General features: G+C 49.9%; 3 protein-coding genes across 3 annotated transcripts; 2 read left to right on the top strand and 1 right to left on the bottom strand.

The window, feature by feature from the left end:
* Positions 1-1,255: 1,255 nt before the first annotated feature.
* Positions 1,256-2,610, top strand: rpt4 (proteasome regulatory particle base subunit RPT4; the record flags this gene model as incomplete). The annotated part of the gene is made up of 4 exons (XM_056703020.1): positions 1,256-1,472; positions 1,534-1,920; positions 1,980-2,436; positions 2,490-2,610. 4 exons carry the CDS (start codon positions 1,256-1,258, stop codon positions 2,608-2,610), a joined length of 1,182 nt encoding a protein of 393 aa, XP_056552020.1.
* An 824-nt stretch (positions 2,611-3,434) lies between these two features.
* N7496_010106 (glycoside hydrolase family 47 protein) lies at positions 3,435-5,597 on the top strand (the record flags this gene model as incomplete). The annotated part of the gene is made up of 3 exons (XM_056703019.1): positions 3,435-3,879; positions 3,930-4,574; positions 4,630-5,597. The coding sequence occupies 3 exons, from the start codon at positions 3,435-3,437 to the stop codon at positions 5,595-5,597; spliced, it is 2,058 nt and encodes a 685-aa protein (XP_056552019.1).
* Positions 5,598-6,296: 699 nt separating this feature from the next.
* N7496_010105 (type I polyketide synthase) lies at positions 6,297-14,279 on the bottom strand (the record flags this gene model as incomplete). Its single annotated transcript, XM_056703018.1, has 11 exons — positions 6,297-9,266; positions 9,317-9,342; positions 9,407-9,503; positions 9,558-11,707; positions 11,771-12,220; positions 12,280-12,392; positions 12,461-12,795; positions 12,848-12,960; positions 13,008-13,131; positions 13,197-13,707; positions 13,762-14,279. 11 exons carry the CDS (start codon positions 14,277-14,279, stop codon positions 6,297-6,299), a joined length of 7,407 nt encoding a protein of 2,468 aa, XP_056552018.1.
* Positions 14,280-15,789: the final 1,510 nt, after the last annotated feature.

The raw sequence follows: 15,789 nt of genomic DNA, 5'->3' as shown, positions 1-15,789 counted from the left end.
TAAGGCGAATGCCGGCGTGTGACTAACGGCGGGGGAGCAGGTTCACCGATGACCCAAAAAGACAGGCCGGACGGGGAGAAGGGATTGGGCACAGCTGATTTGCTTGGAGCTCAGCAAATGCGGATGGGGCAATTGGCCACGGCGGTCACCGAAGCTCAGGTTAGGTTACCTTTCTTTTGCCGGGGTTTCCTGTCTGGTGGTTCAGGTGAAGGGGATGGAAGAGGGATGGGAAGGCGAGAAGAAGACGGAGGAGGGGCAAGAATGGCGGGGTATGATGTAGTAGGGGGGGGAGGAGGGGGGAACCAAGAATATATGAGCTATCAGAACTCACCTTATTTTCAAGTAAACAACGAATGATTAAAGCAAAAGAGAATAATAGCTCTACGGGAACACCCGATGCTTTAAATACTGTCCAGTACTGTGACCAGCCGGGAAAGGTCACAGCTGCTCCTCCGATTCTTTCCAATGCGGCAGTGGGGCTCTCACGGCCAGCTACGGCCATCGCCAACGCTCGCTGGCTATCTGGTTGATCCCGACCGTCTGCGGGCTCCCATCCCCTACGAGATCTCCCGTCGCCCTCGGGAGGAACTCTACAAAATGATGTGATTGCCCGAGCAACTCGTGAATTGCCGTATCCATAGGATCCGTAGAGCAATCTGGAGTCATCGTACCTTGGGGATTCCCGAATAACGACAATCGGGAACTTCCTCCATAGTCTATACAACATCAAGATGTGCTAAGAGCTACGAATTTAGCAGCAGACTCCGAGGAATGACACATAGTAACTTGTTCATCGACCTAAAAATGCAATGATAATGTATTTCTACAATGACTAGAGATCCATTGGCTGGGGAAGCATCCAACGTCGCATCCAGCCCGTCTGGCAAAATGAATGACGAAAAGAGAACGCTTGCATGCCACATTCCCGAGGCGGCAAGGCGTTAAGGTGTCAATACTTTAAGGCCTTATGATATGGGCAGAAATCAGGCGCAAAACACGAATGCACTGATGACTAATATTGACGATGATGCAAGTCACATGATCACGGAGCGCGTCGTCAGGTGACCTTGTTGGAAGCTCCTCGACCGGGTGCTTGGAAGCTCACCAGCTGGACTCCGTTATCATTTCCAACACCTGCGCTTTCCGATCATCCATCCGCTGGACCATAGCTCTCGTATATCCTCCAGACCCTTGCCCTTGAAGTCTCGCCCAATCCTTTCACCCTCATCCCTTACAAATCGGTCCGTCGCCCATCATGACCGGCGGCAGCGACCCCGAGCGCGACCAGGCACTCGAAGATTATAAAAAGAGCTTGTTGGAGCTGCGGGAATGGGAGGCCAAGTTGAAGACTCTCCGCATGGGCATCAAGGATCTCCAACGGGAGTTTGATGTCTCGGAGGAGAACATCAAGGCACTCCAGAGTGTTGGTCAGATCATCGGCGAAGTGTTGAAACAGCTGGATGAAGAGCGATGTATGTCTTCAAAGTGATACCTAAATTGTGTACTGGCTTAACTAATCCCTTTCCATCGCAGTCATCGTCAAGGCTTCATCGGGACCACGGTATGTGGTCGGCTGCCGTTCGAAGGTCGACAAGGCCAAGCTAAAGCAAGGCACGCGAGTGGCCTTGGATATGACAACACTTACCATCATGCGCATGCTTCCTCGCGAGGTCGATCCCTTGGTCTACAACATGTCTTTGGAGGATCCCGGATCAGTCAACTTTGCCGGTATCGGTGGTTTGAATGACCAGATCAGAGAGCTTCGGGAAGTCATCGAGTTGCCATTGAAGAACCCGGAGCTGTTCCAGCGAGTAGGTATCAAGCCACCGAAGGGTGTTTTGCTGTATGGCCCTCCGGGTACGGGTAAGACCTTGCTGGCACGAGCAGTGGCCAGTTCGATGGAGACCAACTTCTTGAAGGGTACATTTAGCCTCCCCCGCCTGTTAGTCGTCTATTCCTAACGCGCTTCCTTCTCTTAGTGGTTTCCTCCGCTATCGTTGACAAGTACATCGGTGAATCCGCTCGATTGATCCGAGAAATGTTCGGTTATGCTAAGGAGCACGAGCCCTGCATTATCTTCATGGACGAGATTGATGCTATTGGTGGTCGTCGTTTCTCGGAGGGTACATCTGCAGATCGTGAGATTCAGCGAACACTGATGGAGTTGCTGAACCAGTTGGACGGATTCGACTATCTCGGAAAGACCAAGATCATCATGGCCACCAACCGACCAGATACCCTCGACCCTGCACTGTTGCGTGCTGGTCGTCTGGATCGTAAGCTTGAGATTCCTCTTCCCAATGAAGTTGGTCGTTTGGAGATTCTCAAGATTCACTCGAGCACGGTGCAACTGGAGGGTGACATCGACTTTGAGAGCGTGGTCAAGATGAGTGATGGTCTCAACGGTGCCGATTTGCGTAACGTGGTGACGGAGGCGTAAGTGCATACTTTCAACCTATATATTGTGCTATATACTAACTTTGCTGCAGCGGTCTATTCGCGATCAAGGACTACAGAGATGCCATCAACCAGGACGACTTCAACAAAGCAGTGCGCAAGGTGGCGGAAGCCAAGAAGCTGGAGGGCAAGCTGGAGTACCAGAAGCTGTAATTGTATCTACCGCTGGGATACTCACCCATACAATTTCATCCTGTTAGAAACCTGCCTTCTAGAATACCATGCATCGTTTCAACGGGAAGTATTATGGAGGTTGCTCGATTGTTGTAGACTGAGACTAACTCCGAATGGGGGTGAAAGTAACTACAATTAACGGGGGGTCGACTGTATTACTAGTTCGGAGATGGACATGCATATTTAATGGAGTAATAACCCGAGAAGTTTGAAGCCATTTGTCTTTATCGAATATCATGTAATTTTCTATTGCTGGCAACTAAGCAGAACTGACCTGCGATAGTGGATCGGTCCCGGCCAGCTTCATATTTACTCCGCTTTCCCCGACTGTAGCGTCTATCCCTGACAATAATCCAGCGTCGCATCCAGTTACAGCGAAGGACCACGCTTTGGAGACACGTCTCGGATCGCGGATTATTCCCCTCTCGATTAAGGGACGAAGACACACCCAAGTGCACAATCGGGACAATTGTCGACTTAAGCACACGCTGGCATGTTTCGCATTGACCAGTAGCTACGACCCGACACAACTTCTACTTCAGCACGGAACATACTAGTGCTTTCAAGACGGTAAATTTACTCTTGTGCGATTTGAAAAGCACAGTAAACAGACAGCTAACTATATTATTCCTCCAGAGGCCACTGTCATCGAAAAGCCGCCCCGCGCATTCGCCGCCACCATCAAGCTCCGAAGACCGCATTTCCCTACGACGCGCCACCACCACTTCCAAATCCCATGCTCGCATACTAGGTAGTCGCAAGACCGACACGCATCTCGCGACGAGGCACTCACCAGGATAACCATGTCATATCAGGGACGTTCCTTCGCCACGAGCCCATTCCAGGATAACCGCTCCCGCTCCAACCAAGGCCTTGCCGGACTCGGCCTCTCAACTGGCCCAGCAGGCCTCTCGAATAAAGTGGGAGGATATTTCGAAAACAACGATCGCACTCTCCCCATGTACAAAGACAAGCCATACTTTACGCCGAAGCGCACGGCTCCACGGAGACGATGGAGACCGTTGTTTGTGCTGGGGGTGTGCGTGTTGACGTTTTTGTGGTATTATAAGTCGTCGATGCCCGTATGGCAGGACTCGAATTCGAGGGACGTCGGCGTTGATCTCTGGAAATGGGCGCAGACGATTGATGACGAGAGTCCTTCAAAGAATGTCGATTGGAATGAGCGTCGGGAGAAGGTGCGGGATGCGTTTGTTATTAGTTGGCAAGGATATGAGAAGGATGCATGGGGTAAGAAAATGTTGCGAGGTGAAGCAGGTCCAAGCTGACATTTAACACAGGCTCGGACGAGTACAACCCGGTCTCGGGTCGAAGCAGAAACATGATTGAAGGTGGTATGGGCTGGATCATTGTTGATGCGCTTGACACTATGATGATCATGAACTTGACCACCGAGGTACGCCATGCGAGGGAGTGGATTTCCACTTCGTTAAAGTATAATCAAGACCACGACGTGAGCACCTTTGAAACGACTATTCGTATGCTGGGAGGTTTACTCTCCGCACACCATCTGTCGACGAAATATCCGGACCTCGCCCCAATAGCGGATGACGATGTCGGTGCTGCTGGCGAGGATTTGTACATTGAAAAGGCCACTGACCTCGGAGACCGCTTGCTTGGAGCATTCGAGTCTCCCTCTGGTATTCCCTACGCAAGTGTGAACCTGAACAAGTCGGAAGGCTTGCCGTCGCATGGTGACGGAGGTGCCTCTTCTACTGCCGAGGCAACTTCAGTCCAACTTGAGTTCAAGTATCTGGCAAAGCTGACTGGCGAGGCCGAATATTGGAGGGCCGTGGAGAAGGTTATGGAGGTTATTGATGAGCAGCACCCTCAGGATGGCCTCGTTCCTATCTTCATCAACCCCAAGACAGGTCACTTCCATGGCGAGAATATTCGTCTGGGCAGTCGGGGTGATTCGTACTACGGTTTGTCGCAGGAATTCACATTCTACGGGGAATTAGCTAATCGTGTCGTTCTTAGAATACCTGATTAAGCAGTACCTCCAAACTTCCGAGCAGGAGCCTGTCTACAAAGAACTGTGGGATGAATCCCTGGCTGGAATTCGCAAACACCTGCTTGCATTCTCCCAAAATGCCCAGTTGATGGTCCTGGGAGAGCGACCCAACGGTCTGAAGGAGAACCTCACTCCTAAAATGGACCACCTAGTTTGCTTCCTTCCTGGAACATACGCTCTTGGAGCTACAGGTGGTCGGCCCCTGGCAGAGGCAAGAAAATCTGCGGATTGGTCTCAGCAGCGTGAGGAGGAGATTTTCATCTCTAAGGAATTGATGAAAACTTGTTGGGCAACATACCTTGCAACAGCGACTGGCCTTGCGCCGGAGATTTCCCACTTCATTCTCGACTCCCCACCTGTCATGATGGGAGACAAGTATCCCGATCCCAAATCCGCTTCCGGAATGTCACCGCAGGAACTGAGGTCAATCTCTCAACCCCTCTCACCCCAGTTTGATGGCTCGGAGCCCTGGCGCAAGGATATTGAGATCCACAACATGGATCGCCACAACCTGCAACGTCCAGAGACCGTCGAATCTCTCTTCTACATGTACCGCATCACTGGAGACGAGATCTACCGTGAGTGGGGTTGGGAAATGTTCAAAGCATTCGTCAAATACACCGCCGTGGTCGAGGGGGAAGACTCTGAACTGGCGGAAGGAGAGGCTACGATCAGACGGATCAAGGGTTTTACTTCCTTGTCCAACGCCAACACCATCCCGCCCACTACGCGTGATAATATGGAGAGCTTCTGGATGGCCGAGACGCTCAAGTATTTCTATTTGTTGTTCTCAGACCGGGACTTTATTTCCCTCGAGGACCATGTATTTAATACCGAGGCTCATCCGCTGCCACGGTTTAAGCCGACTGGTGACTTGAAGACTGGCTGGCAGCGGAAGCCAAAGGTCGCCGACGCTGTTGAAGCTGCCGAGTAGTGACCTGCTTTTGTTTGATTTCATTAGATATTGGCGTTTATCTTGTAATGTCTACAGCAGCGTTGAAAGCCCAGTGGCATGTACTTAGGACAAAATACGTACCATTTCTCCTATGCTAGGCGGGGCTTTCCTATCTTAGCTGCCGCCGCTTTTATGAGGGCGCTCAGAGTCAGGCTCACAATAATTTTCAGCCCGGCTCAGACTCCCTCCAGGGAGTGCTCAGTGCCATCACGGTCGTGCCCGGTTAAATCGTGTATCAATGGGTGCTAAGGCCAAATTTTGCGGAGTACCTCCCCGGTACTAGGCAAATACTGACAATGCTCGTCACTTTGTCACTGCTGTGCTTGACGCTCTGGCTAGCGACAAGTACTCTGACGTTGCTCAGGCTAAGCACCTGGCTGGCTCTGCCAAGTTTGGTATCAGTACTCCCCAGCCACGCTGGAGTCTTGAGGCCCCGAAAAAGCTCAACTGGCTGTTCCCGGCTACTTCCAATAGATGCCCCGTATGTCATACCTGCTCACATATCTTCTATGAAACACTTCCTGCACAATTAGTAGGGAAATAGCGAGTTACAGAAATGTATTAATATCAAATTCAAATGTTCCAATTGGAATAAACAAAACTAGCACACATTCGACTTGATTTGATATGTCATTATCAATTGAGACCCGCGCAGGTATAATTGAACCCGCAGTCAACTTACGCACTGCTACTAAATTTCTCCCGGAGCTTTTTCGCAGCCAGCCTTCCAATATCAAGCATGCTGCCTCCGCTTTTCATTTCAAGCACAGATATCTCCACTCCGAGGTTTTGCTTCCACCAATTCCGTACTTCGATTGCTACCAGAGAATCTACCCCAGCATCTGTAAGAGTGAGGCTAAGGTCCAGCGGTTCTTCACTCTCTTGCCACATCAGGAAGGCTGCCACGCGGTCTCGGAGCTCTCGAGCCAGAAATTCTGCAGCTGCAGGTTGCTGAAGTAGGGCCGGATCAGCGTTGATTTCCGAGAGGAATGATCTCAGTCCGTTGCTCGTGGTCTCCGTTTTTGTAGAGGTTGTCTCGATGTTCCGATAGATGGCCATTCGAGGGTCACGTTTCCAGATGATGTGGTTCTCTGGGTGCATGATGGGTAACTGACAATCCGACATTTGGGTGACTTGGCTTGGGTTGTGGAAAACAAGACCAGTTCCCAGGCCATCCATTCTGGCAGGGTATGAGACTGAGTGGCTGGATGATTTCGCAATAGTCAACTGGAGTGTATCGAGGAAGTCCTGCTCGGTGATCAGTCTGGTTGATCCGGCCTGCATGGAGACCTTGACAGCGGGATTTTGACTGATGAACCCCACATCATTGATAGCGCCGATATCTTGGACCGAGGCACACAATCCTTGAGAATGTCGATACTGCACGAAAGCGTCGAGGAAGGTGTTGGCAGCAGCGTAATTAGCCTGTCCATAGTAACCCATCTGACCACAGACCGAAGAGAACATGACGAAGAAGTCAAGATACTCGGTTGGCAATGCATTGTGAATATTCCAGGTTCCATGTACCTTTGGTTTGAGAGCAGTGTGGTAATCCTCAAGACTCATATCCAAGATTCCCACGTCGCAGAGGACCATCGCCATTTGCATGACACCGGCAATTGGCACTGGCGCTTGTTGGATGGCGTTCTTGACGGTTACGGGATCGGCGACATCTCCTGCCCAGGCTTTTACTATGCAACCCCTTGCTTCAAGCTCTTGGATGAACATCTTGTCATTTTCTGACGTCCCCGCAGAGCGCGACAGGAAAATGAGATGCTTGGCGCCATGAGTAACCATCCATGTAGCAATGGCCTGTCCCAACCCGCCCATTCCACCGACGAGGAGATACGCTCGATCTTGTTTGAATGATGGCGTAGGTGCCTCTACACTCCATCGAAGTGTTCCTTGATCCTCCGGAAACTTGATGACGACCTTTCCGATATGGGACCCTTGTTGCATGTACCGGAAGGCGTCTTGGACCTCATTGGCGCCGTAGAGAGTGGTGGGATCGATGGGCCGGATGTGGGCCTCAGTGTAGAGATGCAACATCAGATTCATTAGCTTCACGATCTTGGTAGGGTTGGTGACAATGTATCTGCTCAAGTCAATCCCGATGTACGTGCGGTTATCTTCAAATCTATCAAGAGCCAGCTGGCCTCGACCGATCATGTCTCTTTTCCCGATTTCAATCATGCAGCCCGATGCGGCTACACATTCCCATGAGGCGTGCAACAACTCTCCCGACAGAGAGTTCAGTACGCAGTCGACGCCTACACCATTCGTCACTGCCATGATGCCATCTCGAAAGCTGGTATCACGTGAATGGAAAATCCGATCGCGAGGAATGGCATGCTCTTGGACTAAGAATTCCACCTTGCGTTCACTACCCACCGTGCAGTAAATGTCCAGTCCAAGCCACCGTGATACATTGATAGCCGCAATGCCGACACCTCCCGTGGCTGCATGGATGAGGATGGACTGTCCACGTTCAAGACGTGCCTTTTCCACAACACCAAGGAGTACCGTGACATACGCGGCAGACATGGTCGCCGCATCCTGAAAGCTGAGACAGTCCGGTATCGGCAGAGTAAAGCACCCCTGTCTCTGAACCTCCGTCGCCAGACCAACCGTGGAAGCTCCGATATAGACAACCCTGTCTCCCACCTCAAGATGGTCAATGTTTGAGCCGGTCTTGCTAACGTATCCAGCCCCCTCTACACCAAAAATGGCATCCTTTGAGGCATTATCCACCACGCCCATGGCAACAAGCACATCTTTGAAGTTCAATCCAACAGCTTGTGTTTGAATCTGTACTTGATCTGCTCCAAGCTGAGGCAGAGCACATCCACTCCAATACAGAGATTGTAGCAGTCCATGGGTCCCAATCTTCAACACCTTTGTGGCAGGTTCGGCTGCCGTTTCTTTTAAGGCCTTCTTGACTGGGTACCAGTGGTACCGTCCAACATGCAGGGCACCATTAGCCCAACAGTACTCCATGTCTGGATCGAGGTCCCCGTCATCTTCATCACGTTGTTGCAATTTGTTGAGGACATCAACAATTGCAGCTGCCGCTTCCAAACTATGGTGAGATTCCATTTCAAGAGTGCTGAGGGGCATTGCGAGCTCCGAGCGGATGGTTCGAGTCACCCCAAGAATCAATGCTGTATGCGGATCGTTCGACTTTATCTGCGTCAGAGGTAAAAGCCAAAGAACAGATGTCTGTTGCAGAGTCTCGATTATATGAAGAAATTGACCCCAGTCTGCTTCGCTTGGGGCTTTCAAGAAAGGTTGGTCAAGGTCAAGAAACGATATCAGATCCTGGTCCGGGATAGTATGATGCTCATCACCCAATTGGCAGTGCATCGTCTGGTATCCTTTTTGCTGTAGCAGTGTCTCCACCTTCAATGCCAGCGGATGGATTGCGGATGGGCCAGAAAGGAGCGTAATAGGTCGGGAATATTCAACCTCGATGGCTGGCCGGGCCACGATATTTGCATTGAGGTGATATGGCTCCTCATTATCAAACTTGACCGTCTCGCACCCGTTAAACCCTGCAGAACGCAGTCTTTCATCCCATTCTTCAGGCGAAATGAAAGGTTTTCCGTCGCGGCCGTCTGCTGCCCCGAGCCACCAGCCCGAGAAGATGCCCTTTTCAAGTCAGGATTTCTTTCACTTGTAGAAATGAGAAAAGGACTTACCATGATATAGCCCATGCTGTTTCCAACTGCAGTCATCAAAGCTTAGTCAACATTTTGTCACAACTTTAGAAAGCGAAGCCTAAGACTTACCTGGAGAGAGCTCCTGTAAGAAGAGCCGGCCCTGAGGCTTCAGTAAAGTTCTGACATGAACAAGCGTATCATGCAGAATGGGGGTGGCATGTAGAACCTGTAAGAGATTTAGTGGGGTTATTCCAAAAGAGTGTGGTGGTGCAGTTCTCACATTGGACGCAATGATAAGGTCGTACTCCTCGCGCTGGAACCCCTGCTCCAGCGGATTTCTTGAGATATCGAGTACCTTATACTCGATAGCCTGGTACTCTGCAAACCTTTTATTTGCAGCAGGAAAGAAACCAGACGACACATCGGTAAATGTGTACTGCAGATAAAGCCGTTCCCCATACGACGAGCGAAGGTGTTCAAGAACCTTGGCAGTCAGCCCACCTGTGCCAGCTCCAATCTCGAGGACTTTCATCTGGGGTTCCATATGGCCGAGGAGCTGGAAAAACTCGCTGACGTCCCACATGTCGTTGGCCCATTTATACACATTTGACAGTGTCCCATCGTTGATGACAAGATCGAGGAAGTCCGTTCTCCCCTCAAATATGTTAACCAGCTGGTCATATGCCTTCCAGATTGCGATTCCAATATCACCACAACCGATCGCTTTGCATTGCCCAAGAATCTTGGGAATCAGCTCGCGGCGATCCTTGGAAGCCATGTTGACCAAGTCAACCGAATCCTCGACCAGAATGTAGCCCGGCTCTGCCAATCGCGCACATTGAGTCCCCAGCCACTGCCTATACCGCTCAAGATGTGGCTGCGCTGTTGAGACGCCCTGTAAGGCGATGTTGGATTCAAGGGCACAGAGCACATACAGTCTCTCGCCCAACATGAGTTGTTCTCGGATGTCGTAAATTGGTCTGGTCAGTTTGCCACTGTCCAGGAAGGAAAAGTCGGGTTTCCATTCCAAAGTGACAGCCATTGGCTCTGGGGCATCACTGTCCTTCTCTAGGCACATATGCACTGGATCCTTCAGGTAGAGGAGCAAGTCCCCGTCTTCCCCGATCCCGTACAGATATCCACCAGACGAATTTTGACCGCCGCTCGTGGAACAGATATGGATCTTTTTACCTGTTCCATGGCCGACATAGATCTCTCCGAGAAACTTGGGTAGAGGGAGATAATCAACAGTGCGATAATCACCCTGAAAGATGGCTACTGTCAGTGCCTGAAAAGCCAAGTCCAGAGTGATTGGGTGGAGAGGGTATATGGATTCAGATGCTGCCTCAGGTTTATCAATGATATCCGCCGCGGACCTGGTCTCGGTAACGCCAGCGGTGATGTTTTGCAGGCCTGTGAAACAAGGGCCATAATTCAATCCGACGCGGGCACAGGTTTCGTACCAACGGGTTGATGAGACTTTTCTGGGGAGTGTCACCGCTACCTTTTTGAAGGCCTGAGGTGGCGTAGACGCACGACCGACTCGGACTAATCCAGAGCAATGCTTCTTCCACGTTTCTCCATCATACGATACGATCAGGAACTCGTACCAGTCACTATCGAGGCTTGCTGTCAGGCGCTGAGGACGAAGAGTTGTAACAATTTCGGTCGCAGCGTCTTCTTGAAGAAGTAAAGCCTGATGAAGATCCACAGACTTCACTGTATAGTCCCGTGCATCGCCCTCCGTCAGCTGGAATGCGGCTTCGCCAGCTAAGGCAATGTAACAAGCAGCTGGGAATACGACATCTTTCCCGACCCGATGATCCCTTAGCCAACGAAGTTCGTAAAGCTGAAGATTGTTTCGCCAAGTTGGGGCCATATCAGTTCCCTCCAGCGTCCGAATACCCAACAAGTCATGTGGAAGGTGTTTTGGGAATCGCCAATTACTCATCACTCTTGACTCAACCCAGTAACTCTTTTCATAATGAAATGGGTATGTTGGCAGATCTGGTAGCACTATAGCATCCTTAGGATCCGAATGAACTCTGATATCCGCACCTGCTGTAAAGAGCTGGCCTATCGTTGAAAGAAACGACTCTGTATCGTTCTTACCGCGGACCAACGTAGGGACATAAAAGACTGTAGATGGAAGTGGTTGCGCGATTTGACTTAATACGCCTCTCAGACTCGAGTGTGGTCCAACCTCCAATAGAATCAACTGAGGTGTTGAAGAAACCATGGACTTGACAGCGGCGTTGAAGAGAACGGGATTTTCCAAATTCTCCTTCCAGTAGTGCGGGCCGAATTGAGACGCCTGGGAAAGTACCGTTCCACCATACGTGCTAGAGTAAAATGGAATCCTGGGCGGACGAGGGTCAAGGTGGCTAGCGACCAGGTCACGGTATTTGTCTCCCAAATCACACATGTGGTCTAATTTTGTGGTATTAGCATCAAGCTTTGGGAGACTGCTCAAATGGATATTGAAGCACATACCGGAATGATAAGCCATTTCCACCTTCAGTCTTCTTACGAATGTGTCCTCATTCGCCTTCTTGATCTTGACCATCACCGTCTCTAAAGCATCCACATTCCCTGCCAAAGTGACACTGGATGGACTGTTTTCACAAGCAACACTAACTCCCGAAAGCAGGAAAGGAGAGACTTGTGCCTTACCTAGCCCAACGGCTGCCATCCCCCCTTTCTGCGGCAGGTCCTTGCAGACATGACCACGGTAGAAGGCAATGGTAATGGCTTCCGTCTTTGTCAAAGATCTGGCTGAATATGAAGCAGCTATTTCGCCACTGGAATGCCCAATAACGGCGAAAGGCTTGACGCCCCATGATTCTAACAGGTCGACAAGTCCGATCTGTAGAGCAGTACAGATTGTCTGAGAGTACTGTGGTTGTGACAAGATGTTTCCATCATTTATGTGGCAAAGAACATCTGTTATTTCTATTAGTAGAGTTCGCTTTTGGCGAGTGGCTTGACATGTGTCAACTTACCTTCAATAGACCAAGAGGGGGCAAGTTCAAGGGTCTTTAATACCCGGTCCATTGATCGAATATTCTCCAGGAAAGATGGAAACTCCATCATCAAATCACGTCCCATATGTACCCTACACTCTTTTAGCAATGACACGCGGTGACAACATTGGAAAGAGCGAATAAAGGAAGGAAAACATACCACTGGGCTCCTTGCCCTGTAAACACGAATGCAATTTGGTTCAAATTCCTGCAGGGCACTGGGGCAGTCTCATGCAGCAGCTGACACCCATTTGAGACACAGAAAGCTCTGTATTTCAGTCGCTCTCTTCTTTCAGAGAGATTATAGGCAATTTTCCTCAGACGATCGGGGAACTTGGCTAGATAATTTTGATGGGTTTTCACCATCGATTTTACAGATTCCGGATGACCAGCGGAGAAAATCAGCAGCTCTTTCCTCTGGCTCAGGTCATTGACCGCTGGTGGGATTGACTTTGGTCTTCCTAGGCCGAAGGAGGCAGCGGAGTCTAGAATAAACTGGATGGCCGAGTCAGTGGCGGCTGTCATATAGTACAGAGATTCATCTTACATGGACGTTAGATCCACCAATACCGTATGAGTTCACACTCACTCGCTCAGCACGATCCTTGGGCCATGGGCAAGCCTTTACCGGGACTTGTAGCTTTGCCATTTTCCATGGGACTATACCTATTAGCTGGATGTGGAAAAGCAGGCATAAGGTAACTTACTAGCTGGATTGGGGGTCTTGAACTTGATATTCGGGATGATTGTCTGGTGTTCAAGTGAGACCACCGCTTTGATGAGACTCGTGAGAGCTGCAGCGCCTTCACTATGACCCAGGTTTGGTTTGACCTGCGACCTTCGTAAGTTTTCATTAGGCTAGATGGTAATTCATGAATTAAGTTCAAAATACGTACCGCACCAATGTACACTCCTTCCTTACCGAAACACCTAGCAATTGCCTCTGCCTCGATTGGATCACCCGTAGCTGTCCCCGTGCCGTGTGCCTCTACCATTGCTGTGTGAGAAAAGTCTAGGCCAGCAATCGAATATGCCTCACGCATGGCTGCCTCGTGAGAGTCGGCATTCGGAGTACTGAATCCGGGTGTCCTTCCATCAGAATTGCTGGATGATGCTCGAAGAATAGCCCGGATGGGGTTCCCATCTCGAATCGCCTCGTCAAGCCGCTTGATATATATCGCTGTGACAGCTTCTCCACGAGCATAGCCGTCTGCAGCTGCATCAAATGACTTGGACGATCCTTCAGGGGATAGTGCTGACTGAATACTCATGGCGACCGTCATTCCAGGTGCGAAGATTAGGTTTGCCCCTGCTACGATTGCCGAAGTTATGTTGCCTCTTTGGATCTCCTGCATCGCCTCGTGCAGGCCGACTGCGGCTGACGAACATGCGGTCTTCACCATCACACTGCACGTGGTCAATATACATACGCTTCCGGGAGAGGGGCGAGATATAGCTCACCTGGGTCCCTTTAGGTCATATTCGTATGAAATCCGATTGGCGATTGCATAATCCAACGCGCCGATCAGTCCGTAGGAGCTGTTGAAACTGGCATCCTTTTGTCGCATATCCTGCCAGTCCTCTCCAAACAAGCCCACATATGTTCCAATCTTCTTTCCCCGCCAATTTGTCTCGCCGGCGCTTTCGAGAGCTTCGCGAACTACTTCCAAGGACAATCTTTGATTGGGGTCCAGGTGAGAAGCCTCGGTCGCCGTGATTTTGAATGTAGTGGGATCAAAATTTGATAGATCGGCGTCCAGGAAGTAGCCTTGTCGCGTGATTACTGTGCCTTTTTTGCCATGAGGACTGAAGTGAGCGTCGATATTGTATCGATTGGGGGGAACAATCGAGCGAGCATCCTTTTGCTCGATGAGGAAATTATAAAGCTCTTCCTCGTGATGAATCCCGCCAGGCAATCGCATTCCCATGCCGCAGATGGCGATAGGGACACTCGACCCTAGAGGTATTGGCTGAAACATATTGAGTCTGAAGAGTCAATAGCGGGTCAGTGGGTGACGAGTCTTGGAAATGAGAATTTGAGTTACGCTCAAGTGCTCCGCTAGTTCAACTTACGTGATGAGATACTAGTAAGTATTTATAGCCTCAATTGACTGACCGAACTTGGAAGTCGCGTAAGGCTAGACTAGGAGCTTCTCTGCTACTTTTAGTACTTGCTTTCATCATGGCACTTCTATGCTCACGTAGTCAAAGTCTAATTTACTCTTTCCTGGATCATAGTGGATTGTATGCACTGTAATACGGCCAGAGCATGTTAATCATAGCTGGGAATGCGGAGCGGAGCGGACATCGGGATGAATCAGATCGATAAGGACATGTGGGCACTGGGCAGCCTACAATTTAAGTAGATGATGATTATTGGCTTTTTGGCTTGTGTAAGGTTTTAGAGTCTCCATTGATTTCCCTTGGACCCATGCCTAATACAGCAGGATCGAAGTCCGTTAATGGAATACAAATCGCTGAAGAGTGTGGATATCCTATGAAGAGGCTAGCGATTTGCTTTTCCACGTAGAGGATTTTAGCGTCTTCACCACTTAGCACGTCAGGGACAGTGGGGCTGACATATTGATCTTACAAAGATCAAATTAGATCGCCGAAGAGTATAGGCGGCCCAGAAACTAACGATTTGAATCCTGTAATAGTATCTACGGAGTACTTGTAGGGTAGAAGGCTTGTTAATCAGGTAGAAGAAGAGCACTAAGTCCGACTAAGTGAAAGGGTGTTTCCTGAGGGACCCTTTAAGAAGCCTCTGTCTTCAAGCTATTTAACTTAACATACGCCCTCCAACATGGCTTCCTACCCGACCAAAATACACTGCCTGGGCAACGCTACGCCGATAACTGGTGCCTATCGCAATTTACAGGTATGTATTACGTCTACCCGGTAATATAAAATCGTACCTTATAAATGCGTTTAACATGGTAGTATTATCGTAAAAGAAGCAAGCCTACATGTTGGTTGAGCTAATGTACCGTGGAGCTATCGGCGTAGCGCTGTCAAGGCAGTGTACATAGTACAAGTCAACTCAGCTGAGGTCTGGCGTGGAACAAAGAGGTCATGCATTCGGGCCGGCTTCCCCGTAGAAACCTTACCGAGAGGTCACCAATCTCCAACCGATTCATCGTCATCAAAGCGGAGCAGGGGTAACTATAGAAGGCAAAACGTGTGCAGCGCTTCCCCGTTCAGTCACACTATCGAGCGGCCTTGATTCACCGCTGAAAAGCCACAGCCTCATCAGAACCCGATCAGACCCTTCGGCACAAGGCAGTAATGTAGGAATAGCCTCTGAGGCCTTAGAGAGATATCGTACAGTGGTTTTTAAGAGTATGTCAAAGCGAGCTGAATTGATATAGACTAGTATGCATATAGCCCAATGAGAACTACTTGAATCATCAGAAAAACGATTGATTGATTGAAGAAAAGGACAGACTCGAAAGAATGGAAAAGAGGCAGCTTGAGCTGTCCCATGGC

This window comes from Penicillium cataractarum (genome assembly GCF_028827025.1).
Source record: "Penicillium cataractarum strain IBT 29864 chromosome Unknown utg000008l, whole genome shotgun sequence".
NCBI classification, from domain to species: Eukaryota; Fungi; Ascomycota; class Eurotiomycetes; order Eurotiales; family Aspergillaceae; genus Penicillium; species Penicillium cataractarum.
Note: the sequence above shows the minus strand (reverse complement) of the source record. Positions and strands in the feature narration are given on the sequence as shown.